This window comes from Aquarana catesbeiana, unplaced genomic scaffold, assembly GCF_042186555.1.
Source record: "Aquarana catesbeiana isolate 2022-GZ unplaced genomic scaffold, ASM4218655v1 unanchor94, whole genome shotgun sequence".
Taxonomy (NCBI): Eukaryota; Metazoa; Chordata; class Amphibia; order Anura; family Ranidae; genus Aquarana; species Aquarana catesbeiana.
The window spans coordinates 129,835-156,890 of NW_027362755.1; the positions used below are offsets into that span (position 1 = coordinate 129,835).

The window sequence follows — 27,056 nt, forward strand, 5'->3', positions numbered from 1 at the left end:
AGTCATAGACAATAATGGGGACATTGGAGTGTCAGCTCCTGGGCTCAGCCATAGACTATAGTGGGGACATTAGAGTGTGAGCTCCTGGGCTCAGCCATAGACTGCAGTGGGGACATTAGAGTGTCAGCTCCTGGGCTCAGCCATAGACTGTACTGTGGACATTGGAGTGTCAGCTCCTAGGCCAAGTCATAGACTATAATGGGGACATTGGAGTGTTAGCTCCTGGGCCCAGTCATAGACTATAGTGGGGATATTAGAGTGTCAGCTCCCGGGCTCAGTCATAGACTATAGTGGGGACATTAGAGTGTCAGCTCCTGGGCTCAGCCATAGACTATAGAGGGGACATTGGAGTGTCAGCTCCCGGGCTCAGTCATAGACTATAGTGGGGACATTAGAGTGTCAGCTCCTGGGCCCAGTCATAGACTATAGCGGGGCCATTGGAGTGTCAGCTCCTGAGCCCAGTCATAGACTATAGTGGGGCCATTGGAGTGTCAGCTCCTGGGCTTAGTCATAGACTATAGAGGGGACATTAGAGTGTCAGCTCCTGGGCTTAGTCATAGACTATAGAGGGGACATTGGAGTGTCAGCTCCTGGGCTCAGCCATAGACTATAGAGGGGACATTAGAGTGTCAGCTCCTGGGCTCAGCCATAGACTATAGAGGGGACATTAGAGTGTCAGCTCCTGGGCTCAGTCATAGACTATAGAGGGGACATTGGAGGGTCAGCTCCTGAGCTCAGCCATAGACTATAGTGGGGACATTAGAGTGTCAGCTCCTGGGCTCAGCCATAGACTATAGAGGGGACATTGGAGGGTCAGCTCCTGAGCTCAGCCATAGACTATAGTGGGGACATTAGAGTGTCAGCTCCTGAGCTCAGCCATAGACTATAGTGGGGACATTGGAGTGTCAGCTCCTGGGCTCAGTCATGGACTGTACTGGGGAGATTAGAGTGTCAGCTCCTGGGCTCAGTCATAGACTATAGTGGGGACATTAGAGTGTCAGCTCCCGGGCTCAGTCATAGACTATAGTGGGGACATTAGAGTGTCAGCTCCCGGGCTCAGTCATAGACTATAGTGGGGACATTAGAGTGTCAGCTCCTGGGCCCAGTCATAGACTATAGCGGGGCCATTGGAGTGTCAGCTCCTGAGCCCAGTCATAGACTATAGTGGGGCCATTGGAGTGTCAGCTCCTGGGCTTAGTCATAGACTATAGAGGGGACATTAGAGTGTCAGCTCCTGGGCTTAGTCATAGACTATAGAGGGGACATTGGAGTGTCAGCTCCTGAGCTCAGCCATAGACTATAGTGGGGACATTAGAGTGTCAGCTCCTGGGCTCAGTCATAGACTATAGTGGGGACATTGGAGTGTCAGCTCCTGAGCTCAGCCATAGACTATAGTGGGGACATTAGAGTGTCAGCTCCTGGGCTCAGTCATGGACTGTACTGGGGACATTGGAGTGTCAGCTCTGGGGCTCAGTCATAGACTATACTGGGGACATTAGAGTGTCAGCTCCTGGGCTCAGCCGTAGACTATAGTGGGGATATTAGAGTGTCAGCTGCTGGGTCCAGTCATAGACTGTACTGGGGACATTGGAGTGTCAGCTCCTGGGCTCAGTCATAGACTATAGTGGGGACATTAGAGTGTCAGCTCCTGGGCTCAGCCATAGACTATAGTGGGGACATTAGAGTGTCAGCTCCTGGGCTCAGCCATAGACTGTACTGGGGACATTAGAGTGTCAGCTCCTGGGCTCAGCCATAGACTATAGTGGGGACATTGGAGTGTCAGCTCCTGGGCTCAGTCATACACTATAGTGGGGACATTGGAGTGTCAGCTCCTGGGCTCAGTCATACACTATAGTGGGGACATTGGAGTGTCAGCTCCTGGGCTCAGCCGTAGACTATAGTGGGGATATTAGAGTGTCAGCTGCTGGGTCCAGTCATAGACTGTACTGGGGACATTGGAGTGTCAGCTCCTGGGCTCAGTCATAGACTATAGTGGGGACATTAGAGTGTCAGCTCCTGGGCTCAGTCATAGACTATAGTGGGGAAATTGGAGTGTCAGCTCCTGAGCTCAGCCATAGACTATAGTGGGGACATTAGAGTGTCAGCTCCTGAGCTCAGCCATAGACTATAGTGGGGACATTAGAGTGTCAGCTCCTGGGCTCAGCCATAGACTGTACTGGGGACATTAGAGTGTCAGCTCCTGGGCTCAGCCATAGACTATAGTGGGGACATTAGAGTGTCAGCTCCAGGGCTCAGTCATAAACTATAGTGGGGACATTGGAGTGTCAGCTCCTGGGCTCAGCCATAGACAATAGTGAGGACATTAGAGTGTCAGCTCCTGGGCTCAGCCATAGACTGTACTGGGGACATTAGAGTGTCAGCTCCTGGGCTCAGTCGTAGACTATAGTGGGGACATTAGAGTGTCAGCTCCTGGGCTCAGTCATAGACTATAGTGGGTCCATTGGAGTGTCAGCTCCTGGGCTCAGTCATAGACTATAGTGGGGACATTAGAGAGTCAGCTCCTGGGCTCAGTCATAGACAATAATGGGGACATTGGAGTGTCAGCTCCTGGGCTCAGCCATAGACTATAGTGGGGACATTAGAGTGTGAGCTCCTGGGCTCAGCCATAGACTGCAGTGGGGACATTAGAGTGTCAGCTCCTGGGCTCAGCCATAGACTGTACTGTGGACATTGGAGTGTCAGCTCCTAGGCCAAGTCATAGACTATAATGGGGACATTGGAGTGTTAGCTCCTGGGCCCAGTCATAGACTATAGTGGGGATATTAGAGTGTCAGCTCCCGGGCTCAGTCATAGACTATAGTGGGGACATTAGAGTGTCAGCTCCTGGGCTCAGCCATAGACTATAGAGGGGACATTGGAGTGTCAGCTCCCGGGCTCAGTCATAGACTATAGTGGGGACATTAGAGTGTCAGCTCCTGGGCCCAGTCATAGACTATAGCGGGGCCATTGGAGTGTCAGCTCCTGAGCCCAGTCATAGACTATAGTGGGGCCATTGGAGTGTCAGCTCCTGGGCTTAGTCATAGACTATAGAGGGGACATTAGAGTGTCAGCTCCTGGGCTTAGTCATAGACTATAGAGGGGACATTGGAGTGTCAGCTCCTGGGCTCAGCCATAGACTATAGAGGGGACATTAGAGTGTCAGCTCCTGGGCTCAGCCATAGACTATAGAGGGGACATTAGAGTGTCAGCTCCTGGGCTCAGTCATAGACTATAGAGGGGACATTGGAGGGTCAGCTCCTGAGCTCAGCCATAGACTATAGTGGGGACATTAGAGTGTCAGCTCCTGGGCTCAGCCATAGACTATAGAGGGGACATTGGAGGGTCAGCTCCTGAGCTCAGCCATAGACTATAGTGGGGACATTAGAGTGTCAGCTCCTGGGCTCAGTCATAGACTATAGTGGGGACATTAGAGTGTCAGCTCCTGAGCTCAGCCATAGACTATAGTGGGGACATTGGAGTGTCAGCTCCTGGGCTCAGTCATGGACTGTACTGGGGAGATTAGAGTGTCAGCTCCTGGGCTCAGTCATAGACTATAGTGGGGACATTAGAGTGTCAGCTCCCGGGCTCAGTCATAGACTATAGTGGGGACATTAGAGTGTCAGCTCCCGGGCTCAGTCATAGACTATAGTGGGGACATTAGAGTGTCAGCTCCTGGGCCCAGTCATAGACTATAGCGGGGCCATTGGAGTGTCAGCTCCTGAGCCCAGTCATAGACTATAGTGGGGCCATTGGAGTGTCAGCTCCTGGGCTTAGTCATAGACTATAGAGGGGACATTAGAGTGTCAGCTCCTGGGCTTAGTCATAGACTATAGAGGGGACATTGGAGTGTCAGCTCCTGAGCTCAGCCATAGACTATAGTGGGGACATTAGAGTGTCAGCTCCTGGGCTCAGTCATAGACTATAGTGGGGACATTGGAGTGTCAGCTCCTGAGCTCAGCCATAGACTATAGTGGGGACATTAGAGTGTCAGCTCCTGGGCTCAGTCATGGACTGTACTGGGGACATTGGAGTGTCAGCTCTGGGGCTCAGTCATAGACTATACTGGGGACATTAGAGTGTCAGCTCCTGGGCTCAGCCGTAGACTATAGTGGGGATATTAGAGTGTCAGCTGCTGGGTCCAGTCATAGACTGTACTGGGGACATTGGAGTGTCAGCTCCTGGGCTCAGTCATAGACTATAGTGGGGACATTAGAGTGTCAGCTCCTGGGCTCAGCCATAGACTATAGTGGGGACATTAGAGTGTCAGCTCCTGGGCTCAGCCATAGACTGTACTGGGGACATTAGAGTGTCAGCTCCTGGGCTCAGCCATAGACTATAGTGGGGACATTGGAGTGTCAGCTCCTGGGCTCAGTCATACACTATAGTGGGGACATTGGAGTGTCAGCTCCTGGGCTCAGTCATACACTATAGTGGGGACATTGGAGTGTCAGCTCCTGGGCTCAGCCGTAGACTATAGTGGGGACATTAGAGTGTCAGCTCCTGGGCTCAGTCATAGACTATAGTGGGGACATTAGAGTGTCAGCTCCTGGGCTCAGTCATAGACTATAGTAGGGAAATTGGAGTGTCAGCTCCTGAGCTCAGCCATAGACTATAGTGGGGACATTAGAGTGTCAGCTCCTGAGCTCAGCCATAGACTATAGTGGGGACATTAGAGTGTCAGCTCCTGGGCTCAGCCATAGACAATAGTGAGGACATTAGAGTGTCAGCTCCTGGGCTCAGTCATATACTATAGTGGTAACATTAGAGTGTCAGCTCCTGGGCTCAGCCATAGACTGTACTGGGGACATTAGAGTGTCAGCTCCTGGGCTCAGTCGTAGACTATAGTGGGGACATTAGAGTGTCAGCTCCTGGGCTCAGTCATAGACTATAGTGGGGACATTAGAGAGTCAGCTCCTGGGCTCAGTCATAGACAATAATGGGGACATTGGAGTGTCAGCTCCTGGGCTCAGCCATAGACTATAGTGGGGACATTAGAGTGTGAGCTCCTGGGCTCAGCCATAGACTGCAGTGGGGACATTAGAGTGTCAGCTCCTGGGCTCAGCCATAGACTGTACTGGGGACATTGGAGTGTAAGCTCCTAGGCCAAGTCATAGACTATAATGGGGACATTGGAGTGTTAGCTCCTGGGCCCAGTCATAGACTATAGTGGGGATATTAGAGTGTCAGCTCCTGGGCTCAGTCATAGACTATAGTGGGGATATTAGAGTGTCAGCTCCTGGGCTCAGTCATAGACTATAGTGGGGACATTAGAGTGTCAGCTCCTGGGCTCAATCATAGACTATAGTGGGGACATTAGAGTGTCAGCTCCTGGGCCCAGTCATAGAATATAGTGGGGACATTGGAGTGTCAGCTCCTGGGCTCAGTCATATAATATAGTGGGGACATTAGAGTGTCAGCTCCTGGGCTCAGTCATAGACTATAGTGGGGACATTGGAGTGTCAGCTCCTGGGCTCAGTCATATAATATAGTGGGGACATTAGAGTGTCAGCTCCTGGGCTCAGCCATAGACTATAGTGGGGACATTAGAGTGTCAGCTCCTGGGCTCAGTCATAGACTATAGTGGGGACATTGGAGTGTCAGCTCCTGGGCTCAGCCATAGACTATAGTGGGGACATTAGAGTGTCAGCTCCTGAGCCCAGTCATAGACTATAGTGGGGACATTAGAGTGTCAGCTCCAGGGCCCAGTCATGGACTATAATGGGGACATTAGAGTGTCAGCTCCTGGGCTCAGTCATAGACTATAGTGGGGACATTGGAGTGTCAGCTCCTGGGCCCAGTCATAGACTATAGTGGGGACATTGGAGTGTCAGCTCCTGGGCTCAGTCATAGACTATAGTGGGGACATAAGAGTGTCAGCTCCTGGGCTCAGTCATAGACTATAGTGGGGACATAAGAGTGTCAGCTCTCGGGCTCAGCCATAGACTATAGTGGGGACATTGGAGTGTCAGCTCCTGGGCTCAGTCATAGACTATAGTGGGGACATTAGAGTGTCAGCTCCTGGGCTCAGTCATAGACTATAGTGGGGACATTAGAGTGTCAGCTCCTGGGCCCAGTCATAGACTATAGTGGGGACATTAGAGTGTCAGCTCCCGGGCTCAGTCATAGACTATAGTGGGGACATTAGAGTGTCAGCTCCTGGGCCCAGTCATAGACTATAGTGGGGACATTGGAGTGTCAGCTCCCGGGCTCAGTCATAGACTATAGTGGGGACATTAGAGTGTCAGCTCCTGGGCTCAGTCATAGACTATAGTGGGGACATTAGATTGTCAGCTCCTGGGCTCAGTCATAGACTATAGTGGGGACATTAGAGTGTCAGCTCCTGGGCTCAGCCATAGACTATAGTGGGGACATTAGAGTGTCAGCTCCTGGGCTCAGCCATAGACTATAGTGGGGACATTAGAGTGTGAGCTCCTGGGCTCAGCCATAGACTATAGTGGGGACATTGGAGTGTCAGCTCCTGAGCTCAGCCATAGACTATAGTGGGGACATTGGAGTGTGAGCTCCTGGGCTCAGCCATAGACTATAGTGGGGACATTGGAGTGTGAGCTCCTGGGCTCATAGACTGCAGTGGGGATATTGGAGTGTCAGCTCCTGGGCTCAGTCATAGACTATAGTAGGGACATTAGAGTGTCAGCTCCTGGGCTCAGTCATAGACTATAGTGGGGACATTAGAGTGTCAGCTCCTGGGCTCAGTCATAGACTATAGTGGGGACATTAGAGTGTCAGCTCCTAGGCTCAGTCATAGACTATAGTGGGGACATTAGAGTGTCAGCTCCTAGGCTCAGTCATAGACTATAGTGAAGACATTAGAGTGTCAGCTGCGGGGCTCAGTCATAGACTATAGTGGGGACATTGGAGTGTCAGCTCCTGGGCTCAGCCATAGACTATAGTGGGGACATTAGAGTGTCAGCTCCTGAGCCCAGTCATAGACTATAGTGGGGACATTAGAGTGTCAGCTCCAGGGCCCAGTCATGGACTATAATGGGGACATTAGAGTGTCAGCTCCTGGGCTCAGTCATAGACTATAGTGGGGACATTGGAGTGTCAGCTCCTGGGCCCAGTCATAGACTATAGTGGGGACATTGGAGTGTCAGCTCCTGGGCTCAGTCATAGACTATAGTGGGGACATAAGAGTGTCAGCTCCTGGGCTCAGTCATAGACTATAGTGGGGACATAAGAGTGTCAGCTCTCGGGCTCAGCCATAGACTATAGTGGGGACATTGGAGTGTCAGCTCCTGGGCTCAGTCATAGACTATAGTGGGGACATTAGAGTGTCAGCTCCTGGGCTCAGTCATAGACTATAGTGGGGACATTAGAGTGTCAGCTCCTGGGCCCAGTCATAGACTATAGTGGGGACATTAGAGTGTCAGCTCCCGGGCTCAGTCATAGACTATAGTGGGGACATTAGAGTGTCAGCTCCTGGGCCCAGTCATAGACTATAGTGGGGACATTGGAGTGTCAGCTCCCGGGCTCAGTCATAGACTATAGTGGGGACATTAGAGTGTCAGCTCCTGGGCTCAGTCATAGACTATAGTGGGGAGATTAGAGTGTCAGCTCCTGGGCTCATAGACTGCAGTGGGGATATTGGAGTGTCAGCTCCTGGGCTCAGTCATAGACTATAGTAGGGACATTAGAGTGTCAGCTCCTGGGCTCAGTCATAGACTATAGTGGGGACATTAGAGTGTCAGCTCCTGGGCTCAGTCATAGACTATAGTGGGGACATTAGAGTGTCAGCTCCTAGGCTCAGTCATAGACTATAGTGAAGACATTAGAGTGTCAGCTGCTGGGCTCAGTCATAGACTATAGTGGGGACATTAGAGTGTCAGCTCCTGGGCTCAGTCATAGACTATAGTGGGGAGATTAGAGTGTCAGCTCCTGGGCTCATAGACTGCAGTGGGGACATTAGAGTGTCAGCTCCTGGGCCCAGTCATAGACTATAGTGGGGGCATTAGAGTGTCAGCTCCTGGGCTCAGTCATAGACTATAATGGGGACATTAGAGTGTCAGCTCCTGGGCCCAGTCATAGACTATAGTGGGGACATTAGAGTGCCAGCTCCTGGGCTCAGTCATAGACTATAATGGGGACATTAGAGTGTCAGCTCCTGGGCCCAGTCATAGACTATAGTGGGGACATTAGAGTGCCAGCTCCTGGGCTCAGTCATAGACTATAGTGGGGACATTGGAGTGTCAGCTCCTGGGCTCAGTCATAGACTATAGTGGGGACATTAGAGTGTCAGCTCCTGGGCTCAGTCATAGACTATAGTGGGGACATTGGAGTGTCAGCTCCTGGGCTCATAGACTGCAGTGGGGACATTAGAGTGTCAGCTCCTGGGCTCAGTCATAGACTATAGTGGGGACAACAGAGTGTCAGCTCCTGGGCCCAGTCATAGACTATAGTGGGGACATTGGAGTGCCAGCTCCTGGGCTCAGCCATAGACTATAGTGGGGACATTGGAGTGTCAGCTCCTGGGCCCAGTCATAGACTATAGTGGGGACATTAGAGTGTCAGCTCCTGGGCTCAGCCATAGACTATAGTGGGGACATTGGAGTGTCAGCTCCTGGGCCCAGTCATAGACTATAGTGGGGACATTAGAGTGTCAGCTCCTGGGCTCAGCCATAGACAATAGTGGGGACATTAGAGAGTCAGCTCCTGAGCTCAGCCATAGACTATAGTGGGGACATTAGAGAGTCAGCTCCTGGGCTCAGTCATAGACTATAGTGGGGACATTGGAGTGTCAGCTGCTGGGTCCAGTCATAGACTGTACTGGGGAGATTAGAGTGTCAGCTCCTGGGCTCAGTCATAGACTATAGTGGGGACATTAGAGTGTCAGCTCCCGGGCTCAGTCATAGACTATAGTGGGGACATTAGAGTGTCAGCTCCCGGGCTCAGTCATAGACTATAGTGGGGACATTAGAGTGTCAGCTCCTGGGCCCAGTCATAGACTATAGCGGGGCCATTGGAGTGTCAGCTCCTGGGCTTAGTCATAGACTATAGAGGGGACATTAGAGTGTCAGCTCCTGGGCTTAGTCATAGACTATAGAGGGGACATTGGAGTGTCAGCTCCTGGGCTTAGTCATAGACTATAGCGGGGCCATTGGAGTGTCAGCTCCTGGGCTTAGTCATAGACTATAGAGGGGACATTAGAGTGTCAGCTCCTGGGCTCAGCCATAGACTATAGTGGGGACATTAGAGTGTCAGCTCCTGGGCTCAGTCATAGACTATAGTGGGGACATTGGAGTGTCAGCTCCTGAGCTCAGCCATAGACTATAGTGGGGACATTAGAGTGTCAGCTCCTGGGCTCAGTCATGGACTGTACTGGGGACATTGGAGTGTCAGCTCTGGGGCTCAGTCATAGACTATACTGGGGACATTAGAGTGTCAGCTCCTGGGCTCAGCCGTAGACTATAGTGGGGATATTAGAGTGTCAGCTGCTGGGTCCAGTCATAGACTGTACTGGGGACATTGGAGTGTCAGCTCCTGGGCTCAGTCATAGACTATAGTGGGGACATTAGAGTGTCAGCTCCTGGGCTCAGCCATAGACTATAGTGGGGACATTAGAGTGTCAGCTCCTGGGCTCAGCCATAGACTGTACTGGGGACATTAGAGTGTCAGCTCCTGGGCTCAGCCATAGACTATAGTGGGGACATTGGAGTGTCAGCTCCTGGGCTCAGTCATACACTATAGTGGGGACATTGGAGTGTCAGCTCCTGGGCTCAGTCATACACTATAGTGGGGACATTGGAGTGTCAGCTCCTGGGCTCAGCCGTAGACTATAGTGGGGATATTAGAGTGTCAGCTGCTGGGTCCAGTCATAGACTGTACTGGGGACATTGGAGTGTCAGCTCCTGGGCTCAGTCATAGACTATAGTGGGGAAATTGGAGTGTCAGCTCCTGAGCTCAGCCATAGACTATAGTGGGGACATTAGAGTGTCAGCTCCTGAGCTCAGCCATAGACTATAGTGGGGACATTAGAGTGTCAGCTCCTGGGCTCAGCCATAGACTGTACTGGGGACATTAGAGTGTCAGCTCCTGGGCTCAGTCGTAGACTATAGTGGAGACATTAGAGTGTCAGCTCCTGGGCTCAGTCATAGACTATAGTGGGTCCATTGGAGTGTCAGCTCCTGGGCTCAGTCATAGACGATAGTGGGGACATTAGAGAGTCAGCTCCTGGGCTCAGTCATAGACAATAATGGGGACATTGGAGTGTCAGCTCCTGGGCTCAGCCATAGACTATAGTGGGGACATTAGAGTGTGAGCTCCTGGGCTCAGCCATAGACTGTACTGGGGACATTGGAGTGTCAGCTCCTAGGCCAAGTCATAGACTATAATGGGGACATTGGAGTGTTAGCTCCTGGGCCCAGTCATAGACTATAGTGGGGATATTAGAGTGTCAGCTCCTGGGCTCAGTCATAGACTATAGTGGGGATATTAGAGTGTCAGCTCCTGGGCTCAGTCATAGACTATAGTGGGGACATTAGAGTGTCAGCTCCTGGGCTCAGTCATAGACTATAGTGGGGACATTAGAGTGTCAGCTCCTGGGCCCAGTCATAGAATATAGTGGGGACATTGGAGTGTCAGCTCCTGGGCTCAGTCATAGACTATAGTGGGGACATTGGAGTGTCAGCTCCTGGGCTCAGTCATATAATATAGTGGGGACATTAGAGTGTCAGCTCCTGGGCTCAGCCATAGACTATAGTGGGGACATTAGAGTGTCAGCTCCTGGGCTCAGTCATAGACTATAGTGGGGACATTGGAGTGTCAGCTCCTGGGCTCAGCCATAGACTATAGTGGGGACATTAGAGTGTCAGTTCCTGAGCCCAGTCATAGACTATAGTGGGGACATTAGAGTGTCAGCTCCAGGGCCCAGTCATGGACTATAATGGGGACATTAGAGTGTCAGCTCCTGGGCTCAGTCATAGACTATAGTGGGGACATTGGAGTGTCAGCTCCTGGGCCCAGTCATAGACTATAGTGGGGACATTGGAGTGTCAGCTCCTGGGCTCAGTCATAGACTATAGTGGGGACATAAGAGTGTCAGCTCCTGGGCTCAGTCATAGACTATAGTGGGGACATAAGAGTGTCAGCTCTCGGGCTCAGCCATAGACTATAGTGGGGACATTGGAGTGTCAGCTCCTGGGCTCAGTCATAGACTATAGTGGGGACATTAGAGTGTCAGCTCCTGGGCCCAGTCATAGACTATAGTGGGGACATTAGAGTGTCAGCTCCCGGGCTCAGTCATAGACTATAGTGGGGACATTAGAGTGTCAGCTCCTGGGCCCAGTCATAGACTATAGTGGGGACATTGGAGTGTCAGCTCCCGGGCTCAGTCATAGACTATAGTGGGGACATTAGAGTGTCAGCTCCTGGGCTCAGTCATAGACTATAGTGGGGACATTAGATTGTCAGCTCCTGGGCTCAGTCATAGACTATAGTGGGGACATTAGAGTGTCAGCTCCTGGGCTCAGCCATAGACTATAGTGGGGACATTAGAGTGTCAGCTCCTGGGCTCAGCCATAGACTATAGTGGGGACATTAGAGTGTGAGCTCCTGGGCTCAGCCATAGACTATAGTGGGGACATTGGAGTGTGAGCTCCTGGGCTCAGCCATAGACTATAGTGGGGACATTGGAGTGTGAGCTCCTGGGCTCATAGACTGCAGTGGGGATATTGGAGTGTCAGCTCCTGGGCTCAGTCATAGACTATAGTAGGGACATTAGAGTGTCAGCTCCTGGGCTCAGTCATAGACTATAGTGGGGACATTAGAGTGTCAGCTCCTGGGCTCAGTCATAGACTATAGTGGGGACATTAGAGTGACAGCTCCTAGGCTCAGTCATAGACTATAGTGGGGACATTAGAGTGTCAGCTCCTAGGCTCAGTCATAGACTATAGTGAAGACATTAGAGTGTCAGCTGCTGGGCTCAGTCATACACTATAGTGGGGACATTAGAGTGTCAGCTCCTGGGCTCAGACATAGACTATAGTGGGGACATTAGAGTGTCAGCTCCTGGGCTCAGTCATAGACTATAGTGGGGACATTAGAGTGTCAGCTCCTGGGCTCATAGACTGCAGTGGGGACATTAGAGTGTCAGCTCCTGGGCCCAGTCATAGACTATAGTGGGGGCATTAGAGTGTCAGCTCCTGGGCTCAGTCATAGACTATAATGGGGACATTAGAGTGTCAGCTCCTGGGCCCAGTCATAGACTATAGTGGGGACATTAGAGTGCCAGCTCCTGGGCTCAGTCATAGACTATAATGGGGACATTAGAGTGTCAGCTCCTGGGCCCAGTCATAGACTATAGTGGGGGCATTAGAGTGTCAGCTCCTGGGCTCAGTCATAGACTATAATGGGGACATTAGAGTGTCAGCTCCTGGGCCCAGTCATAGACTATAGTGGGGACATTAGAGTGCCAGCTCCTGGGCTCAGTCATAGACTATAATGGGGACATTAGAGTGTCAGCTCCTGGGCTCAGTCATAGACTATAGTGGGGACATTAGAGTGCCAGCTCCTGGGCTCAGTCATAGACTATAGTGGGGACATTGGAGTGTCAGCTCCTGGGCTCAGTCATAGACTATAGTGGGGACATTAGAGTGTCAGCTCCTGGGCTCAGTCATAGACTATAGTGGGGACATTGGAGTGTCAGCTCCTGGGCTCACAGACTGCAGTGGGGACATTAGAGTGTCAGCTCCTGGGCTCAGTCATAGACTATAGTGGGGACAACAGAGTGTCAGCTCCTGGGCCCAGTCATAGACTATAGTGGGGACATTGGAGTGCCAGCTCCTGGGCTCAGTCATAGACTATAGTGGGGACATTGGAGTGTCAGCTCCTGGGCCCAGTCATAGACTATAGTGGGGACATTAGAGAGTCAGCTCCTGGGCTCAGTCATAGACTATAGTGGGGACATTGGAGTGTCAGCTGCTGGGTCCAGTCATAGACTGTACTGGGGACATTGGAGTGTCAGCTCCTGGGCTCAGTCATAGACTATAGTGGGGAAATTGGAGTGTCAGCTCCTGGGCTAAGCCATAGACTATAGTGGGGACATTAGAGTGTCAGCTCCTGAGCTCAGCCATAGACTATAGTGGGGACATTAGAGTGTCAGCTCCTGGGCTCAGCCATAGACTGTACTGGGGACATTAGAGTGTCAGCTCCTGGGCTCAGTCATAGACTATAGTGGGGACATTGGAGTGTCAGCTCCTGGGCTCAGCCGTAGACTATAGTGGGGATATTAGAGTGTCAGCTGCTGGGTCCAGTCATAGACTGTACTGGGGAAATTGGAGTGTCAGCTCCTGGGCTCAGCCATAGACTATAGTGGGGACATTAGAGTGTCAGCTCCTGGGCTCAGCCATAGACTATAGTGGGGACATTAGAGTGTCAGCTCCTGGGCTCAGTCATAGACTATAGTGGGGAAATTGGAGTGTCAGCTCCTGGGCTCAGCCATAGACTATAGTGGGGATACTAGAGTGTCAGCTGCTGGGTCCAGTCATAGACTGTACTGGGGACATTGGAGTGTCAGCTCCTGAGCTCAGCCATAGACTATAGTGGGGACATTGGAGTGTCAGCTCCTGGGCTCAGCCATAGACTGTACTGGGGACATTAGAGTGTCAGCTCCTGGGCTCAGCCATAGACTGTACTGGGGACATTAGAGTGTCAGCTCCTGGGCTCAGCCATAGACTATAGTGGGGACATTAGAGTGTCAGCTCCTGGGCTCAGTCATAGACTATAGTGGGGATACTAGAGTGTCAGCTGCTGGGTCCAGTCATAGACTGTACTGGGGACATTGGAGTGTCAGCTCCTGAGCTCAGCCATAGACTATAGTGGGGACATTGGAGTGTCAGCTCCTGGGCTCAGCCATAGACTGTACTGGGGACATTAGAGTGTCAGCTCCTGGGCTCAGCCATAGACTGTACTGGGGACATTAGAGTGTCAGCTCCTGGGCTCAGCCATAGACTATAGTGGGGACATTAGAGTGTCAGCTCCTGGGCTCAGCCATAGACTATAGTGGGGACATTAGAGTGTCAGCTCCTGGGCTCAGTCATAGACTATAGTGGGGAAGTGTCAGCTCCTGGGCCCAGTCAAAGACTATAGTGGGGACATTAGAGTGTCAGCTCCTGAGCTCAGCCATAGACTATAGTGGGGACATTAGAGTGTCAGCTCCTGAGCTCAGCCATAAACTATAGTGGGGACATTAGAGTGTCAGCTCCTGAGCTCAGCCATAGACTATAGTGGGGACATTAGAGTGTCAGCTCCTGAGCTCAGCCATAGACTATAGTGGGGACATTGGAGTGTCAGCTCCTAGGCTCAGCCATAGACTGTACTGGGGACATTAGAGTGTCAGCTCCTGGGCCCAGTCATAGACTATAATGGGGACATTAGAGTGTCAGCTCCTTGGCTCAGCCATAGACTATAGTGGGGACATTAGAGTGTCAGCTCCTGGGCCCAGTCATAGACTATACTGGGGACATTGGAGTGTCAGCTCCTGGGCTCAGCCATAGACAATAGTGAGGACATTAGAGTGTCAGCTCCTGGGCCCAGTCATAGACTATAATGGGGACATTAGAGTGTCAGCTCCTTGGCTCAGTCATAAACTATAGTGGGGACATTGGAGTGTCACCTCCTGGGCCCAGTCATAGACTATACTGGGGACATTGGAGTGTCAGCTCCTGGGCTCAGCCATAGACAATAGTGAGGACATTAGAGTGTCAGCTCCTGGGCCCAGTCATAGACTATAGTGGGGCCATTGGAGTGTCAGCTCCTGGGCTCAATCATAGACTATAGTGGGGACATTAGAGTGTCAGCTCCTGGGCTCAGCCATAGACTATAGTGGTAACATTAGAGTGTCAGCTCCTGGGCTCAGCCATAGACTGTACTGGGGACATTAGAGTGTCAGCTCCTGGGCTCAGTCATAGACTATAGTGGAGACATTAGAGTGTCAGCTCCTGGGCTCAGTCATAGACTATAGTGGGGACATTAGAGTGTCAGCTCCTGGGTCCAGTCATAGACAATAATGGGGACATTGGAGTGTCAGCTCCTGGGCTCAGTCATAGACTATAGTGGGGAAATTAGAGTGTCAGCTCCTGGGCTCAGCCATAGACTGCAGTGGGGACATTAGAGTGTCAGCTCCTGGGCTCAGCCATAGACTATAATGGGGACATTAGAGTGTCAGCTCCTAGGCCAAGTCATAGACTATAATGGGGATATTAGAGTGTCAGCTCCTGGGCTCAGTCATAGACTATAGTGGGGATATTAGAGTGTCAGCTCCTGGGCCCAGTCATAGACTATAGTGGGGACATTAGAGTGTCAGCTCCTGGGCTCAGTCATAGACTATAGTGGGGATATTAGAGTGTCAGCTCCTGGGCCCAGTCATAGACTATAGTGGGGACATTGGAGTGTCAGCTCCTGGGCTCAGTCATATAATATAGTGGGGACATTAGAGTGTCAGCTCCTGGGCCCAGTCATAGACTATAGTGGGGACATTGGAGTGTCAGCTCCTGGGCTCAGTCATATAATATAGTGGGGACATTAGAGTGTCAGCTCCTGGGCCCAGTCATATAATATAGTGGGGACATTAGAGTGTCAGCTCCTGGGCTCAGCCATAGACTATAGTGGGGACATTAGAGTGTCAGCTCCTGGGCTCAGTCATAGACTATAGTGGGGACATTGGAGTGTCAGCTCCTGGGCCCAGTCATAGACTATAGTGGGGACATTAGAGTGTCATCTCCTGGGCCCAGTCATAGACTATAGTGGGGACATTAGAATGTCAGCTCCTGGGCTCAGTCATAGACTATAGTGTCAGCTCCTGGGCCCAGTCATAGACTATAGTGTCAGCTCCTGGGCCCAGTCATAGACTATAGTGGGGAAATTGGAGTGTCAGCTCCTGGGCCCAGTCATAGACTATAGAGGGGACATTAGAATGTCAGCTCCTGGGCCCAGTCATAGACTATAGAGGGGACATTAGAGTGTCAGCTCCTGAGCTCAGTCATAGACTATAGTGGGGACATTAGAGTGTCAGCTCCTGGGCTCAGTCATAGACTATAGTGGGGACATTAGAGTGTCAGCTCCTGGGCTCAGTCATAGACTATAGTGGGGACATTAGAGTGTCAGCTCCTGGGCTCAGTCATAGCCTATAGTGGGGACATTAGAGTGTCAGCTCCTGGGCTCAGCCATAGACTATAGTGGGGACATTAGAGTGTCAGCTCCTGGGCTCAGTCATAGACTATAGTGGGGACATTGGAGTGTCAGCTCCTGGGCTCAGTCATAAACTATATTGGTGACATTAGAGTGTCAGCTCCTGGGCCCAGTCATAGACTATAGTGAGGACATTAGAGTGTCAGCTCCTGGGCTCAGCCATAGACTATAGTGGGGAAATTGGAGTGTCAGCTCCTGGGCTCAGCCATAGACTATAGTGGGGACATTAGAGTGTCAGCTCCTGGGCTCAGTCATAGACTATAGTGGGGACATTAGAGTGTCAGCTCCTGGGCCCAGTCATAGACTATAGTGGGGACATTAGAGTGTCAGCTCCTGGGCTCAGTCATAGACTATAGTGGGGACATTAGAGTGTCAGCTCCTGGGCTCAGTCATAGACTATAGTGGGGACATTAGAGTGTCAGCTCCTGGGCTCAGTCATAGACTATAGTGGGGACATTGGAGTGTCAGCTCCTGGGCTCAGTCATAAACTATATTGGTGACATTAGAGTGTCAGCTCCTGGGCTCAGCCATAAACTATAGTGGGGACATTGGAGTGTCAGCTCCTGGGCTCAGCCATAGACTATAGTGGGGACATTAGAGTGTCAGCTCCCGGGCTCAGTCATAGACTATAGTGGGGACATTAGAGTGTCAGCTCCTGAGCCCAGTCATAGACTATAGTGGGACCATTGGAGTGTCAGCTCCTGGGCTCAGTCATAGACTATAGTGGGGACATTGGAGTGTCAGCTCCTGGGCTCAGCCATAGACTATAGAGGGGACATTAGAGTGTCAGCTCCTGGGCTCAGTCATGGACTGCACTGGGGACATTAGAGTGTCAGCTCCTGGGCTCAGCCATAGACTGTACTGGGGACATTAGAGTGTCAGCTCCTGGGCTCAGCCGTAGACTATAGTGGGGATATTAGAGTGTCAGCTGCTGGGTCCAGTCATAGACTGTACTGGGGACATTGGAGTGTCAGCTCCTGGGCTCAGTCATAGACTATAGTGGGGAAATTGGAGTGTCAGCTCCTGGGCTCAGCCATAGACTATAGTGGGGATACTAGAGTGTCAGCTGCTGGGTCCAGTCATAGACTGTACTGGGGACATTGGAGTGTCAGCTCCTGGGCTCAGCCATAGACTATAGTGGGGACATTAGAGTGTCAGCTCCTGGGCTCAGCCATAGACTATAGTGGGGACATTAGAGTGTCAGCTCCTGGGCTCAGCCATAGACTGTACTGGGGACATTAGAGTGTCAGCTCCTGGGCTCAGCCATAGACTATAGTGGGGACATTGGAGTGTCAGCTCCTGGGCTCAGTCATACACTATAGTGGGGACATTGGAGTGTCAGCTCCTGGGCTCAGTCATAGACTATAGTGGGGACATTGGAGTGTCAGCTCCTGGGCTCAGTCATAGACTATAGTGGGGAAATTGGAGTGTCAGCTCCTGGGCTCAGCCATAGACAATAGTGAGGACATTAGAGTGTCAGCTCCTGGGCTCAGTCATAGACTATAGTGGGGAAGTGTCAGCTCCTGGGCCCAGTCATAGACTATAGTGGGGACATTAGAGTGTCAGCTCCTGGGCTCAGTCATAGACTATAGTGGGGAAGTGTCAGCTCCTGGGCCCAGTCATAGACTATAGTGGGGACATTGGAGTGTCAGCTCCTGGGCTCATAGACTGCAGTGGGGACATTAGAGTGTCAGCTCCTGGGCTCAGTCATATACTATAGTGGTAACATTAGAGTGTCAGCTCCTGGGCTCAGTCATAGACTATAGTGGGGACATTAGAGTGTCAGCTCCTGGGCCCAGTCATAGACTATAGTGGGGACATTGGAGTGTCAGCTCCTGGGCCCAGTCATAGACTATAGTGGGGACATTGGAGTGTCAGCTCCTGGGCCCAGTCATAGACTATAGTGGGGACATTAGAGTGTCAGCTCCTGGGCTCAGCCATAGACTATAGTGGGGACATTAGAGAGTCAGCTCCTGGGCTCAGTCATAGACTATAGTGGGGACATTGGAGTGTCAGCTCCTGGGCTCAGCCATAGACTATAGAGGGGACATTGGAGTGTCAGCTCCTGGGCTCAGCCATAGACTATAATGGGGACATTGGAGTGTCAGCTCCTGGGCTCAGTCATTGACTATAGTGGGGACATTAGAGTGTCAGCTCCTGGGCTCAGTTATAGACTATAGTGGGGACATTGGAGTGTCAGCTCCTGGGCTCAGCCATAGACTATAGTGGGGACATTAGAGTGTCAGCTCCTGGGCTCAGTCATAGACTATAGTGGGGACATTAGAGTGTCAGCTCCTGGGCTCAGTTATAGACTATAGTGGGGACATTGGAGTGTCAGCTCCTGGGCTCAGCCATAGACTATAGTGGGGACATTAGAGTGTCAGCTCCTGGGCTCAGCCATAGACTATAGTGGGGACATTAGAGTGTCAGCTCCTGGGCTCAGTCATAGACTATAGTGGGGACATTGGAGTGTCAGCTCCTGGGCTCAGTCATAGACTATAGTGGGGACATTGGAGTGTCAGCTCCTGGGCCCAGTCATAGACTATAGTGGGGACATTGGAGTGTCAGCTCCTGGGCCCAGTCATAGACTATAGTGGGGACATTGGAGTGTCAGCTCCTGGGCTCAGCCATAGACTACAGTGGGGACATTGGAGTGTCAGCTCCTGGGCCCAGTCATAGACTATAGTGAGGACATTGGAGTGTCAGCTCCTGGGCTCAGTCATAGACTATAGTGGGGACATAAGAGTGTCAGCTCCTGGGCCCAGTCATAGACTATAGTGGGGACATAAGAGTGTCAGCTCCTGGGCCCAGTCATAGACTATAGTGGGGACATTGGAGTGTCAGCTCCTGGGCCCAGTCATAGACTAGAGTGTCAGCTCCTGGGCCCAGTCATAGTCTAGAGTGTCAGCTCCTGGGCCCAGTCATAGACTATAGTGGGGACATTAGAGTGTCAGCTCCTGGGCCCAGTCATAGACTATAGTGGGGACATTAGAGTGTCAGCTCCTGGGCTCAGCCATAGACTATAGAGGGGACATTGGAGTGTCAGCTCCTGGGCCCAGTCATAGACTAGAGTGTCAGCTCCTGGGCTCAGCCATAGACTGTACTGGGGACATTGGAGTGTCAGCTCCTGGGCCCAGTCATAGACTAGAGTGTCAGCTCCTGGGCCCAGTCATAGTCTAGAGTGTCAGCTCCTGGGCCCAGTCATAGACTATAGTGGGGACATTAGAGTGTCAGCTCCTGGGCTCAGCCATAGACTATAGAGGGGACATTGGAGTGTCAGCTCCCAGGCTCAGTCATAGACTATAGTGGGGACATTGGAGTGTCAGCTCCTGGGCCCAGTCATAGACTATAGTGGGGACATTAGAGTGTCAGCTCCTGGGCTCAGCCATAGACTATAGAGGGGACATTGGAGTGTCAGCTCCCGGGCTCAGTCATAGACTATAGTGGGGACATTAGAGTGTCAGCTCCTGGGCTCAGCCATAGACTATAGAGGGGACATTAGAGTGTCAGCTCCTGGGCCCAGTCATAGACTATAGTGGGGACATTAGAGTGTCAGCTCCTGGGCTCAGCCATAGACTATAGTGAGGACATTAGAGTGTCAGCTCCTGGGCTCAGTCATAGACTATAGTGGGGACATTAGAGTGTCAGTCCCTGGGCTCAGCCAAAGACTATAGTGGGGACATTAGAGTGTCAGCTCCTGGGCTCAGTTATAGCCTATAGTGGGGACATTAGAGTGTCAGCTCCTGGGCTCAGTCATAGACTATAGTGGGGACATTAGAGTGTCAGCTCTTGGGCTCAATCATAGACTATAGTGGGGACATTAGAGTGTCAGCTCCTGGGTTCAGTCATAGACTATAGTGGGGACATTGGAGTGTCAGCTCCTGGGCTCAGTCATAGACTATAGTGGGGACATTAGAGTGTCAGTTCCTGGGCTCAGCCAAAGACTATAGTGGGGACATTAGAGTGTCAGCTCCTGGGCTCAGTTATAGCCTATAGTGGGGACATTAGAGTGTCAGCTCCTGGGCTCAGTCATAGACTATAATGGGGACATTGGAGTGTCAGCTCCTGGGCTCAGCCATAGACTATAGAGGGGACATTAGAGTGTCAGCTCCTGGGCTCAGCCATAGACTATAGAGGGGACATTAGAGTGTCAGCTCCTGGGCTCAGCCATACACTATAGTGGGGACATTAGAGTGTCAGCTCCTGAGCTCAGCCATAGACTATAGTGGGGACATTGGAGTGTCAGCTCCTGGGCTCAGTCATGGACTGTACTGGGGACATTGGAGTGTCAGCTCTGGGGCTCAGTCATAGACTATACTGGGGACATTAGAGTGTCAGCTCCTGGGCTCAGTCATAGACTATAGTGGGGACATTGGTGTGTCAGCTCCTGGGCTCAGCCATAGACTATAGTGGGGAAATTGGAGTGTCAGCTCCTGGGCTCAGCCATAGACTATAGTGGGGACATTAGAGTGTCAGCTCCTGGGCTCAGCCATAGACTGTACTGGGGACATTGAAGTGTCAGCTCCTGGGCTCAGTCATAGACTATAGTGGGGAAATTGGAGTGTCAGCTCCTGGGCTCAGCCATAGACTATAGTGGGGACATTAGAGTGTCAGCTCCTGGGCTCAGTCATAGACTATAGTGGGGAAATTGGAGTGTCAGCTCCTGGGCTCAGCCATAGACTATAGTGGGGACATTAGAGTGTCAGCTCCTGGGCCCAGTCATAGACTATAGTGGGGACATTGGAGTGTCAGCTCCTGGGCTCAGTCATACACTATAGTGGGGACATTAGAGCGTCAGCTCCTGGGCTCAGCCATAGACTATAGTGGGGACATTAGAGTGTCAGCTCCTGGGCCCAGTCATAGACTAGAGTGTCAGCTTCTGGGCCCAGTCATAGACTATAATGGGGACATTAGAGTGTCAGCTCCTGGGCCCAGTCATAAACTACAGTGGGGACATAAGAGTGTCAGCTCCTGGGCTCAGCCATAGACTATAGTGGGGACATTAGAGTGTCAGCTCCTGGGCTCAGTCATAGACTATAGTGGGGACATTGGAGTGTCAGCTCCTGGGCTCAGTCATAGACTATAGTGGGGACATTAGAGTGTCAGCTCCTGGGCTCAGCCATAGACTATAGTGGGGACATTGGAGTGTCAGCTCCTGGGCTCAGTCATATAGTGGGGACATTAGAGTGTAAGCTCCTGGGCCCAGCCATAGACTATAGTGGGGACATTGGAGTGTCAGCTCCTGGGCTCAGTCATAGACTATAGTGGGGACATTAGAGTGTCAGCTCCTGGGCTCAGCCATAGACTATAGTGGGGACATTAGAGTGTCAGTTCCTGGGCTCAGTCATAGACTATAGTGGGGACATTGGAGTGTCAGTTCCTGGGCTCAGCCATAGACTATAGTGGGGACATTAGAGTGTCAGTTCCTGGGCTCAGTCATAGACTATAGTGAGGACATTAGAGTGTCAGTTCCTGGGCTCAGCCATAGACTTTAGTGGGGACATTGGAGTGTCAGCTCCTGGGCTCAGTTATAGCCTATAGTGGGGACATTAGAGTGTCAGCTCCTGGGCTCAGTCATAGACTATAGTGGGGACATTAGAGTGTCAGCTCCTGGGCTCAGCCATAGACTGTACTGGGGACATTAGAGTGTCAGCTCCTGGGCTTAGCCATAGACTATAGTGGGGACATTAGAGTGTCAGCTCCTGGGCTCAGCCATAGACTATAGTGGGGACATTAGAGTGTCAGCTCCTGGGCTCAGTTATAGCCTATAGTGGGGACATTAGAGTGTCAGCTCCTGGGCTCAGCCATAGACTGTACTGGGGACATTAGAGTGTCACCTCCTGGGCTTAGCCATAGACTATAGTGGGGACATTGGAGAGTCAGCTCCTGGGCTCAGTTATAGACTATAGTGGGGACATTAGAGTGTCAGCTCCTGGGCCCAGTCATAGACTATAGTGGGGACATAAGAGTGTCAGCTCCTGGGCTCAGCCATAGACTATAGTGGGGACATTAGAGTGTCAGCTCCTGGGCCCAGTCATAGACTATAGTGGGGACATAAGAGTGTCAGCTCCTGGGCTCAGTCATAGACTATAGTGGGGACGTTAGAGTGTCAGCTCCTGGGCTCAGTCATAGACTATAGTGGGGACATTAGAGTGTCAGCTCCTGGGCTCAGTCATAGACTGTACTGGGGACATTAGAGTGTCACCTCCTGGGCTTAGCCATAGACTATAGTGGGGACATTGGAGAGTCAGCTCCTGGGCTCAGTTATAGACTATAGTGGGGACATTAGAGTGTCAGCTCCTGGGCTCAGTCATAGACTATAGTGGGGACATTGGAGTGTCAGCTCCTGGGCCCAGTCATAGACTATAGTGGGGACATTAGAGTGTCAGCTCCTGGGCCCAGTCATAGACTATAGTGGGGACATTAGAGTGTCAGCTCCCGGGCTCAGTCATAGACTATAGTGGGGACATTGGAGTGTCAGCTCCTGGGCCCAGTCATAGACTATAGTGGGGACATTAGAGTGTCAGCTCCTGGGCTCAGTCATAGACTATAGTGGGGACATTAGAGTGTCAGCTCCTGGGCTCAGTCATAGACTATAGTGGGGACATTAGAGTGTCAGCTCCTGGGCTCAGCCATAGACTATAGAAGGGACATTGGAGTGTCAGCTCCTGGGCTCAGTCATAGACTATAGTGGGGACATTAGAGTGTCAGCTCCTGGGCTCAGCCATAGACTATAGTGGGGACATTAGAGTGTCAGCTGCTGGGCTCAGTCATAGACTATAGTGGGGACATTAGAGTGTCAGCTCCTGGGATCAGCCATAGACTATAGTGGGGACATTAGAGTGTCAGCTCCTGGGCCCAGTCATAGACTATAGTGGGGCCATTGGAGTGTCAGCTTCTGGGCCCAGTCATAGACTATAGTGGGGACATTAGAGTGTCAGCTCCTGGGCTCAGTCATAGACTATAGTGGGGACATTAGAGTGTCAGCTCCTGGGCTCAGTCATAGACTATAGTGGGGACATTAGAGTGTCAGCTCCTGGGCTCAGCCATAGACTATAGTGGGGACATTAGAGTGTCAGCTCCTGGGCTCAGTCATAGACTATAGTGGGGACATTAGAGTGTCAGCTCCTGGGCTCAGTCATAGACTATAGTGGGGACATTGGAGTGTCAGCTCCTGGGCTCAGTCATAGACTATAGTGGGGACATTAGAGTGTCAGCTCCTGAGCTCAGTCATAGACTATAGTGGGGACATTGGAGTGTCAGCTCCTGGGCTCAGTCATAGACTATAGTGGGGACATTGGAATGTTCTTACCTCCCTTGCGCCCGCTTTCCTTTTCTTTCCTCATTAGGTTTGTATTGCTCTCGCAGTGTCATGATGAATTGCACAGAACTCAGGAGATTGCGGAAGAAACTGAGACAGATTGAGACATTAGAACACCTTCCCCGGGAGCTGAGCCCCTGTGAGACCACCAAGGTACAGTATAAGGGGGTCTGGAGGGGATCCCTTCACACACATTGCTCAGGATTGGCTTCCCGATGTCTGGAGAAATGATGTTCAGCTGAGACCAAAGTACACGGGGAGACAAACTGCATGAAAAAGAGACGCAGGAGATCAGCAGCATTTATAGCAAAAACAGATGAAAAAAATAAATAAAACAGGACATTATAGAAAATAAAAATGGTGATGTTTTTTTAATGATATTTAGTGTTCGGGTTTTACATTTACTTTATAATCGTAGCTCTATACATTCCGCTCTCAGATATGCCACAGATTGATTTAATGATTGTACAGATTAGTTATGAGGCAGAGGAGCCCATAGTAACCAATCAGCTGTGATCACTGCAGCCTGTCAGTGCAATGTATGGGCTCAGCACTCACAGCTCTCACTCCCAGCCACAGGAATCACATTCCCACCATAGGGATTTGCAGAGTCATTAAACACTGAGAATCCCAGCGGAGTGATGTGTGGTGAGAGACCAATGTACAGTATCTGACAAAAGTAAGTACACCCCTCAGTGACATTTGTGTAAATCTTTTCTTCTATCTTTTCATGTGACAACACTGAAGAAATGACACTTGTCTACAATGTAAAGTAGTGAGTGTACAGCTTGTATAACAGTGTAAATTTGCTGTCCCCTCAAAATAACTCAACACACAGCCATTAATGTCTAAACCGCTGGCAACAAAAGTCAGTACACCCAAAAGTGAAAATGTCCAAATTGGGACCAATTTGCCATTTTCCCTCCCTGGTGTCATGTGACTCGTTAGTGTTACAAGGTCTCAGGTGTGAATGGGGAGCAGTTGTGTTAAATTTGGTGTTATCGCTCTCACTCTCTCATACTGGTCACTGGAAGTACAACATGGCACCTCATGGCAAAGAACTCTCTGAGGATCTGAAAAAAAGAATTGTTGCTCTACATAAAGATGATCTAGGCTATAAGAAGATTGCCAAGACCCTGAAACTGAGCTGCAGCACGGTGGCCAAGACCATACAGCGGTATAACAGGACAGGTTCCACTCAGAACAGGCCTCGCCATGGTCCACCAAAGAAGTTGAGGTCACGTGCTTAGCGTCATATCCAGAGGTTGTCTTTGGGAAATAGACGTATGAGTGCTGCCAGCATTGCTGCAGAGGTTGTAGGGGTGGGGGGTCAGCCTGTCAGTCCTCAGACCATACGCCGCACACTGCATCAAATTGGTCTGCATGGCTGTCATCCCAGAAGGAAGCCTCTTCTAAAGATGATGTACAAGAAAGACCACAAACAGTTTGCTGAAGACAAGCAGACTAAGGACCAGGGCCGGACTGAGTATGAAAACCAGCCCTGGAAAAAATGTCATATCAGCCCCATAGCATTATTATACCAGCCCAACAGCATAACGTCACTATTTTCTTGTTCATAAAATGGAAAACCATGCATTTTAAAGCACATTTAAAGAGTGCATTATATATAGATAAGACACATATAAAAGCACATAGGGCTTTATATATAAATATACACTGCTGTGTGTTCGCTGCTTACACAGTGGTGTGTTAAGAAATCAAATAAATCACTTCCCTAACACTGACCCGCCTCTCAGCCAATCAGGTGCACTGGGTCTGGTTACCTGTCACCTGATTGGCTGAAGCGACAGGCGCTGTGATTGGATGCCTATCGCAGGGTGCGCGGAGCAACGCGCTGACCTGAGACAGGTAAGTGCCGAGCGGGGGGGGGACACTGGCAGGATTTGATGGGCAAACTGGCGGCAATTGATGGGGCAAACTGGCGGCAATTTATGGTTACAGTGGCTGCGTTTGATGGCATAGTGGCTGCGTTTGATGGCATAGTGGCTGCGTTTGATGGCATAGTGGCTGTGTTTAATGGGCACAGTGGCTGCAATTGATGGGTACAGTGGTGGCAATTTATGGGTACAGTGGCTGCGTTTAATGGGCACAGTGGTGGCAATTTATGGGTACAGTGGCTGCGTTTGATGGGCACAGTGGCTGTGTTTGATGGCACAGTGGCTGTGTTTAATGGGCACAGTGGCTGCAATTGACGGGTACAGTGGCTGCGTTTGATGGCACAGTGGCTGTGTTTGATGGGCACAGTGGCGGGAATTTATGGGCACAGTGGCTGCGTTTATTGGGTACAGTGGTGGCAATTTATGGGTACAGTGGCTGTGTTTGATGGGCACAGTGGCGGGAATTTATGGGCACAGTGGCTGCGTTTATTGGGTACAGTGGCTGTAATCGATGGGTACAACAGTTCTTGATGATAAAAGATAAAAATGAATATCCCTTGCCTGCATGTAACAATATTATGGACCTCATTGCCTGCTTTGGACACACCTGCTGCAGATTTTCCTTTAGTTACTGTCTCATAAAAGGTTGTCCCAGAACAGAAAGGGGAATCTCTTGAATACAGGCTTAGATCATCAAATTCTGATGATTGTGCTCTCCTAAATACTCCTGACCACCGCACATTGTAAGCAGCTGTGCTGTAAACTATATAGTCTTGACCACAGCAACGTCTACATTTCTTTTCTGACCATCATAATTATTTGTTTCATTTCATGATTACTTAAAAAAAAAAAAAAAATTGTAGTCAGAGTAAAAATAGTTCTTACTGGAGGAGAGAGAGGAGAGAGAGGAGAGAGAGGAGAGGGGAGAGGGGAGAGGAGAGAGAGGAGAGAGGAGAGAGAGGAGTGAGGAGAGATAGGAGAGAGAAGAGGGAGGGAGGGAGAGAGAGAGAGAGAGAGAGAGAGAGAGAGAGAGAGAGAGAGAGAGAGAGAGAGAGAGAGAGAGAGAGAGAGAGAGAGAGAGAGAGAGAGAGAGAGAGAGAGAGAGAGAGAGAGAGAGAAGAGAGAAGAGAGGAGAGAGAGAGAGAGAGAGAGAGAGAGAGAAGAGGGAGAGAGAGAAGAGAGGAGAGAGGAGAGAGGAGAGAGGAGAGAGGAGAGAGGAGAGAGAAGAGAGGAGAGAGGGAGAGAGAGAGAGAAGAGGGAGAGAGAGAAGAGGGAGAGAGAGAGAGAGAGAGAGAGAGAAGAGAGAAGAGAGGAGAGAGGAGAGAGGAGAGAGGAGAGAGAGAGAACCTTAATTCTTCTGCTGCAGCTGCACGGCTACTTCTATTCTCCTCGTGCAGATTAGTGGGCGGTGCTGGCGCCGCACGGGACGAAGGGAAAAATCCAGCAGCACGGTGTTCTCCTGCTCCTCCCCTCACAGAGGCATATTACACATTAGTTGAGGGTGGGCGGCGCCGGATCAGAGACACAGTGACACAGGCATTGCAATGCACAGTGCGGCGGCCGCCGCCGCTGCACTATGCATATAGCTGACACAGGCAGCCAGCCAAACTCCGAGGCAAAAGCGGCCTCAGCGG

General features: G+C 51.0%; 1 protein-coding gene across 6 annotated transcripts in view; it reads right to left on the reverse strand.

Annotated features, from left to right (window-relative positions):
• The window catches only part of LOC141124023 (zinc phosphodiesterase ELAC protein 2-like), a 172,884-nt gene that overhangs the window by 120,120 nt on the left and 25,708 nt on the right, over positions 1 to 27,056 (reverse strand). For 3 of the 6 annotated variants that reach the window (XR_012240755.1, XM_073612094.1, XM_073612096.1), the window contains exon 2: positions 23,516 to 23,790. Coding sequence is in view for 5 of the 6 variants with exons in the window: in XM_073612094.1 (XP_073468195.1) it covers positions 23,516 to 23,577 (62 nt within the window). In the remaining variant the exon portion in view is untranslated. Of the gene's footprint in view, positions 1 to 23,515; positions 23,791 to 26,769; positions 26,879 to 27,056 lie in introns of those variants that run through there. The other 3 variants (XM_073612095.1, XM_073612097.1, XM_073612098.1) reach the window with 3 other exon arrangements.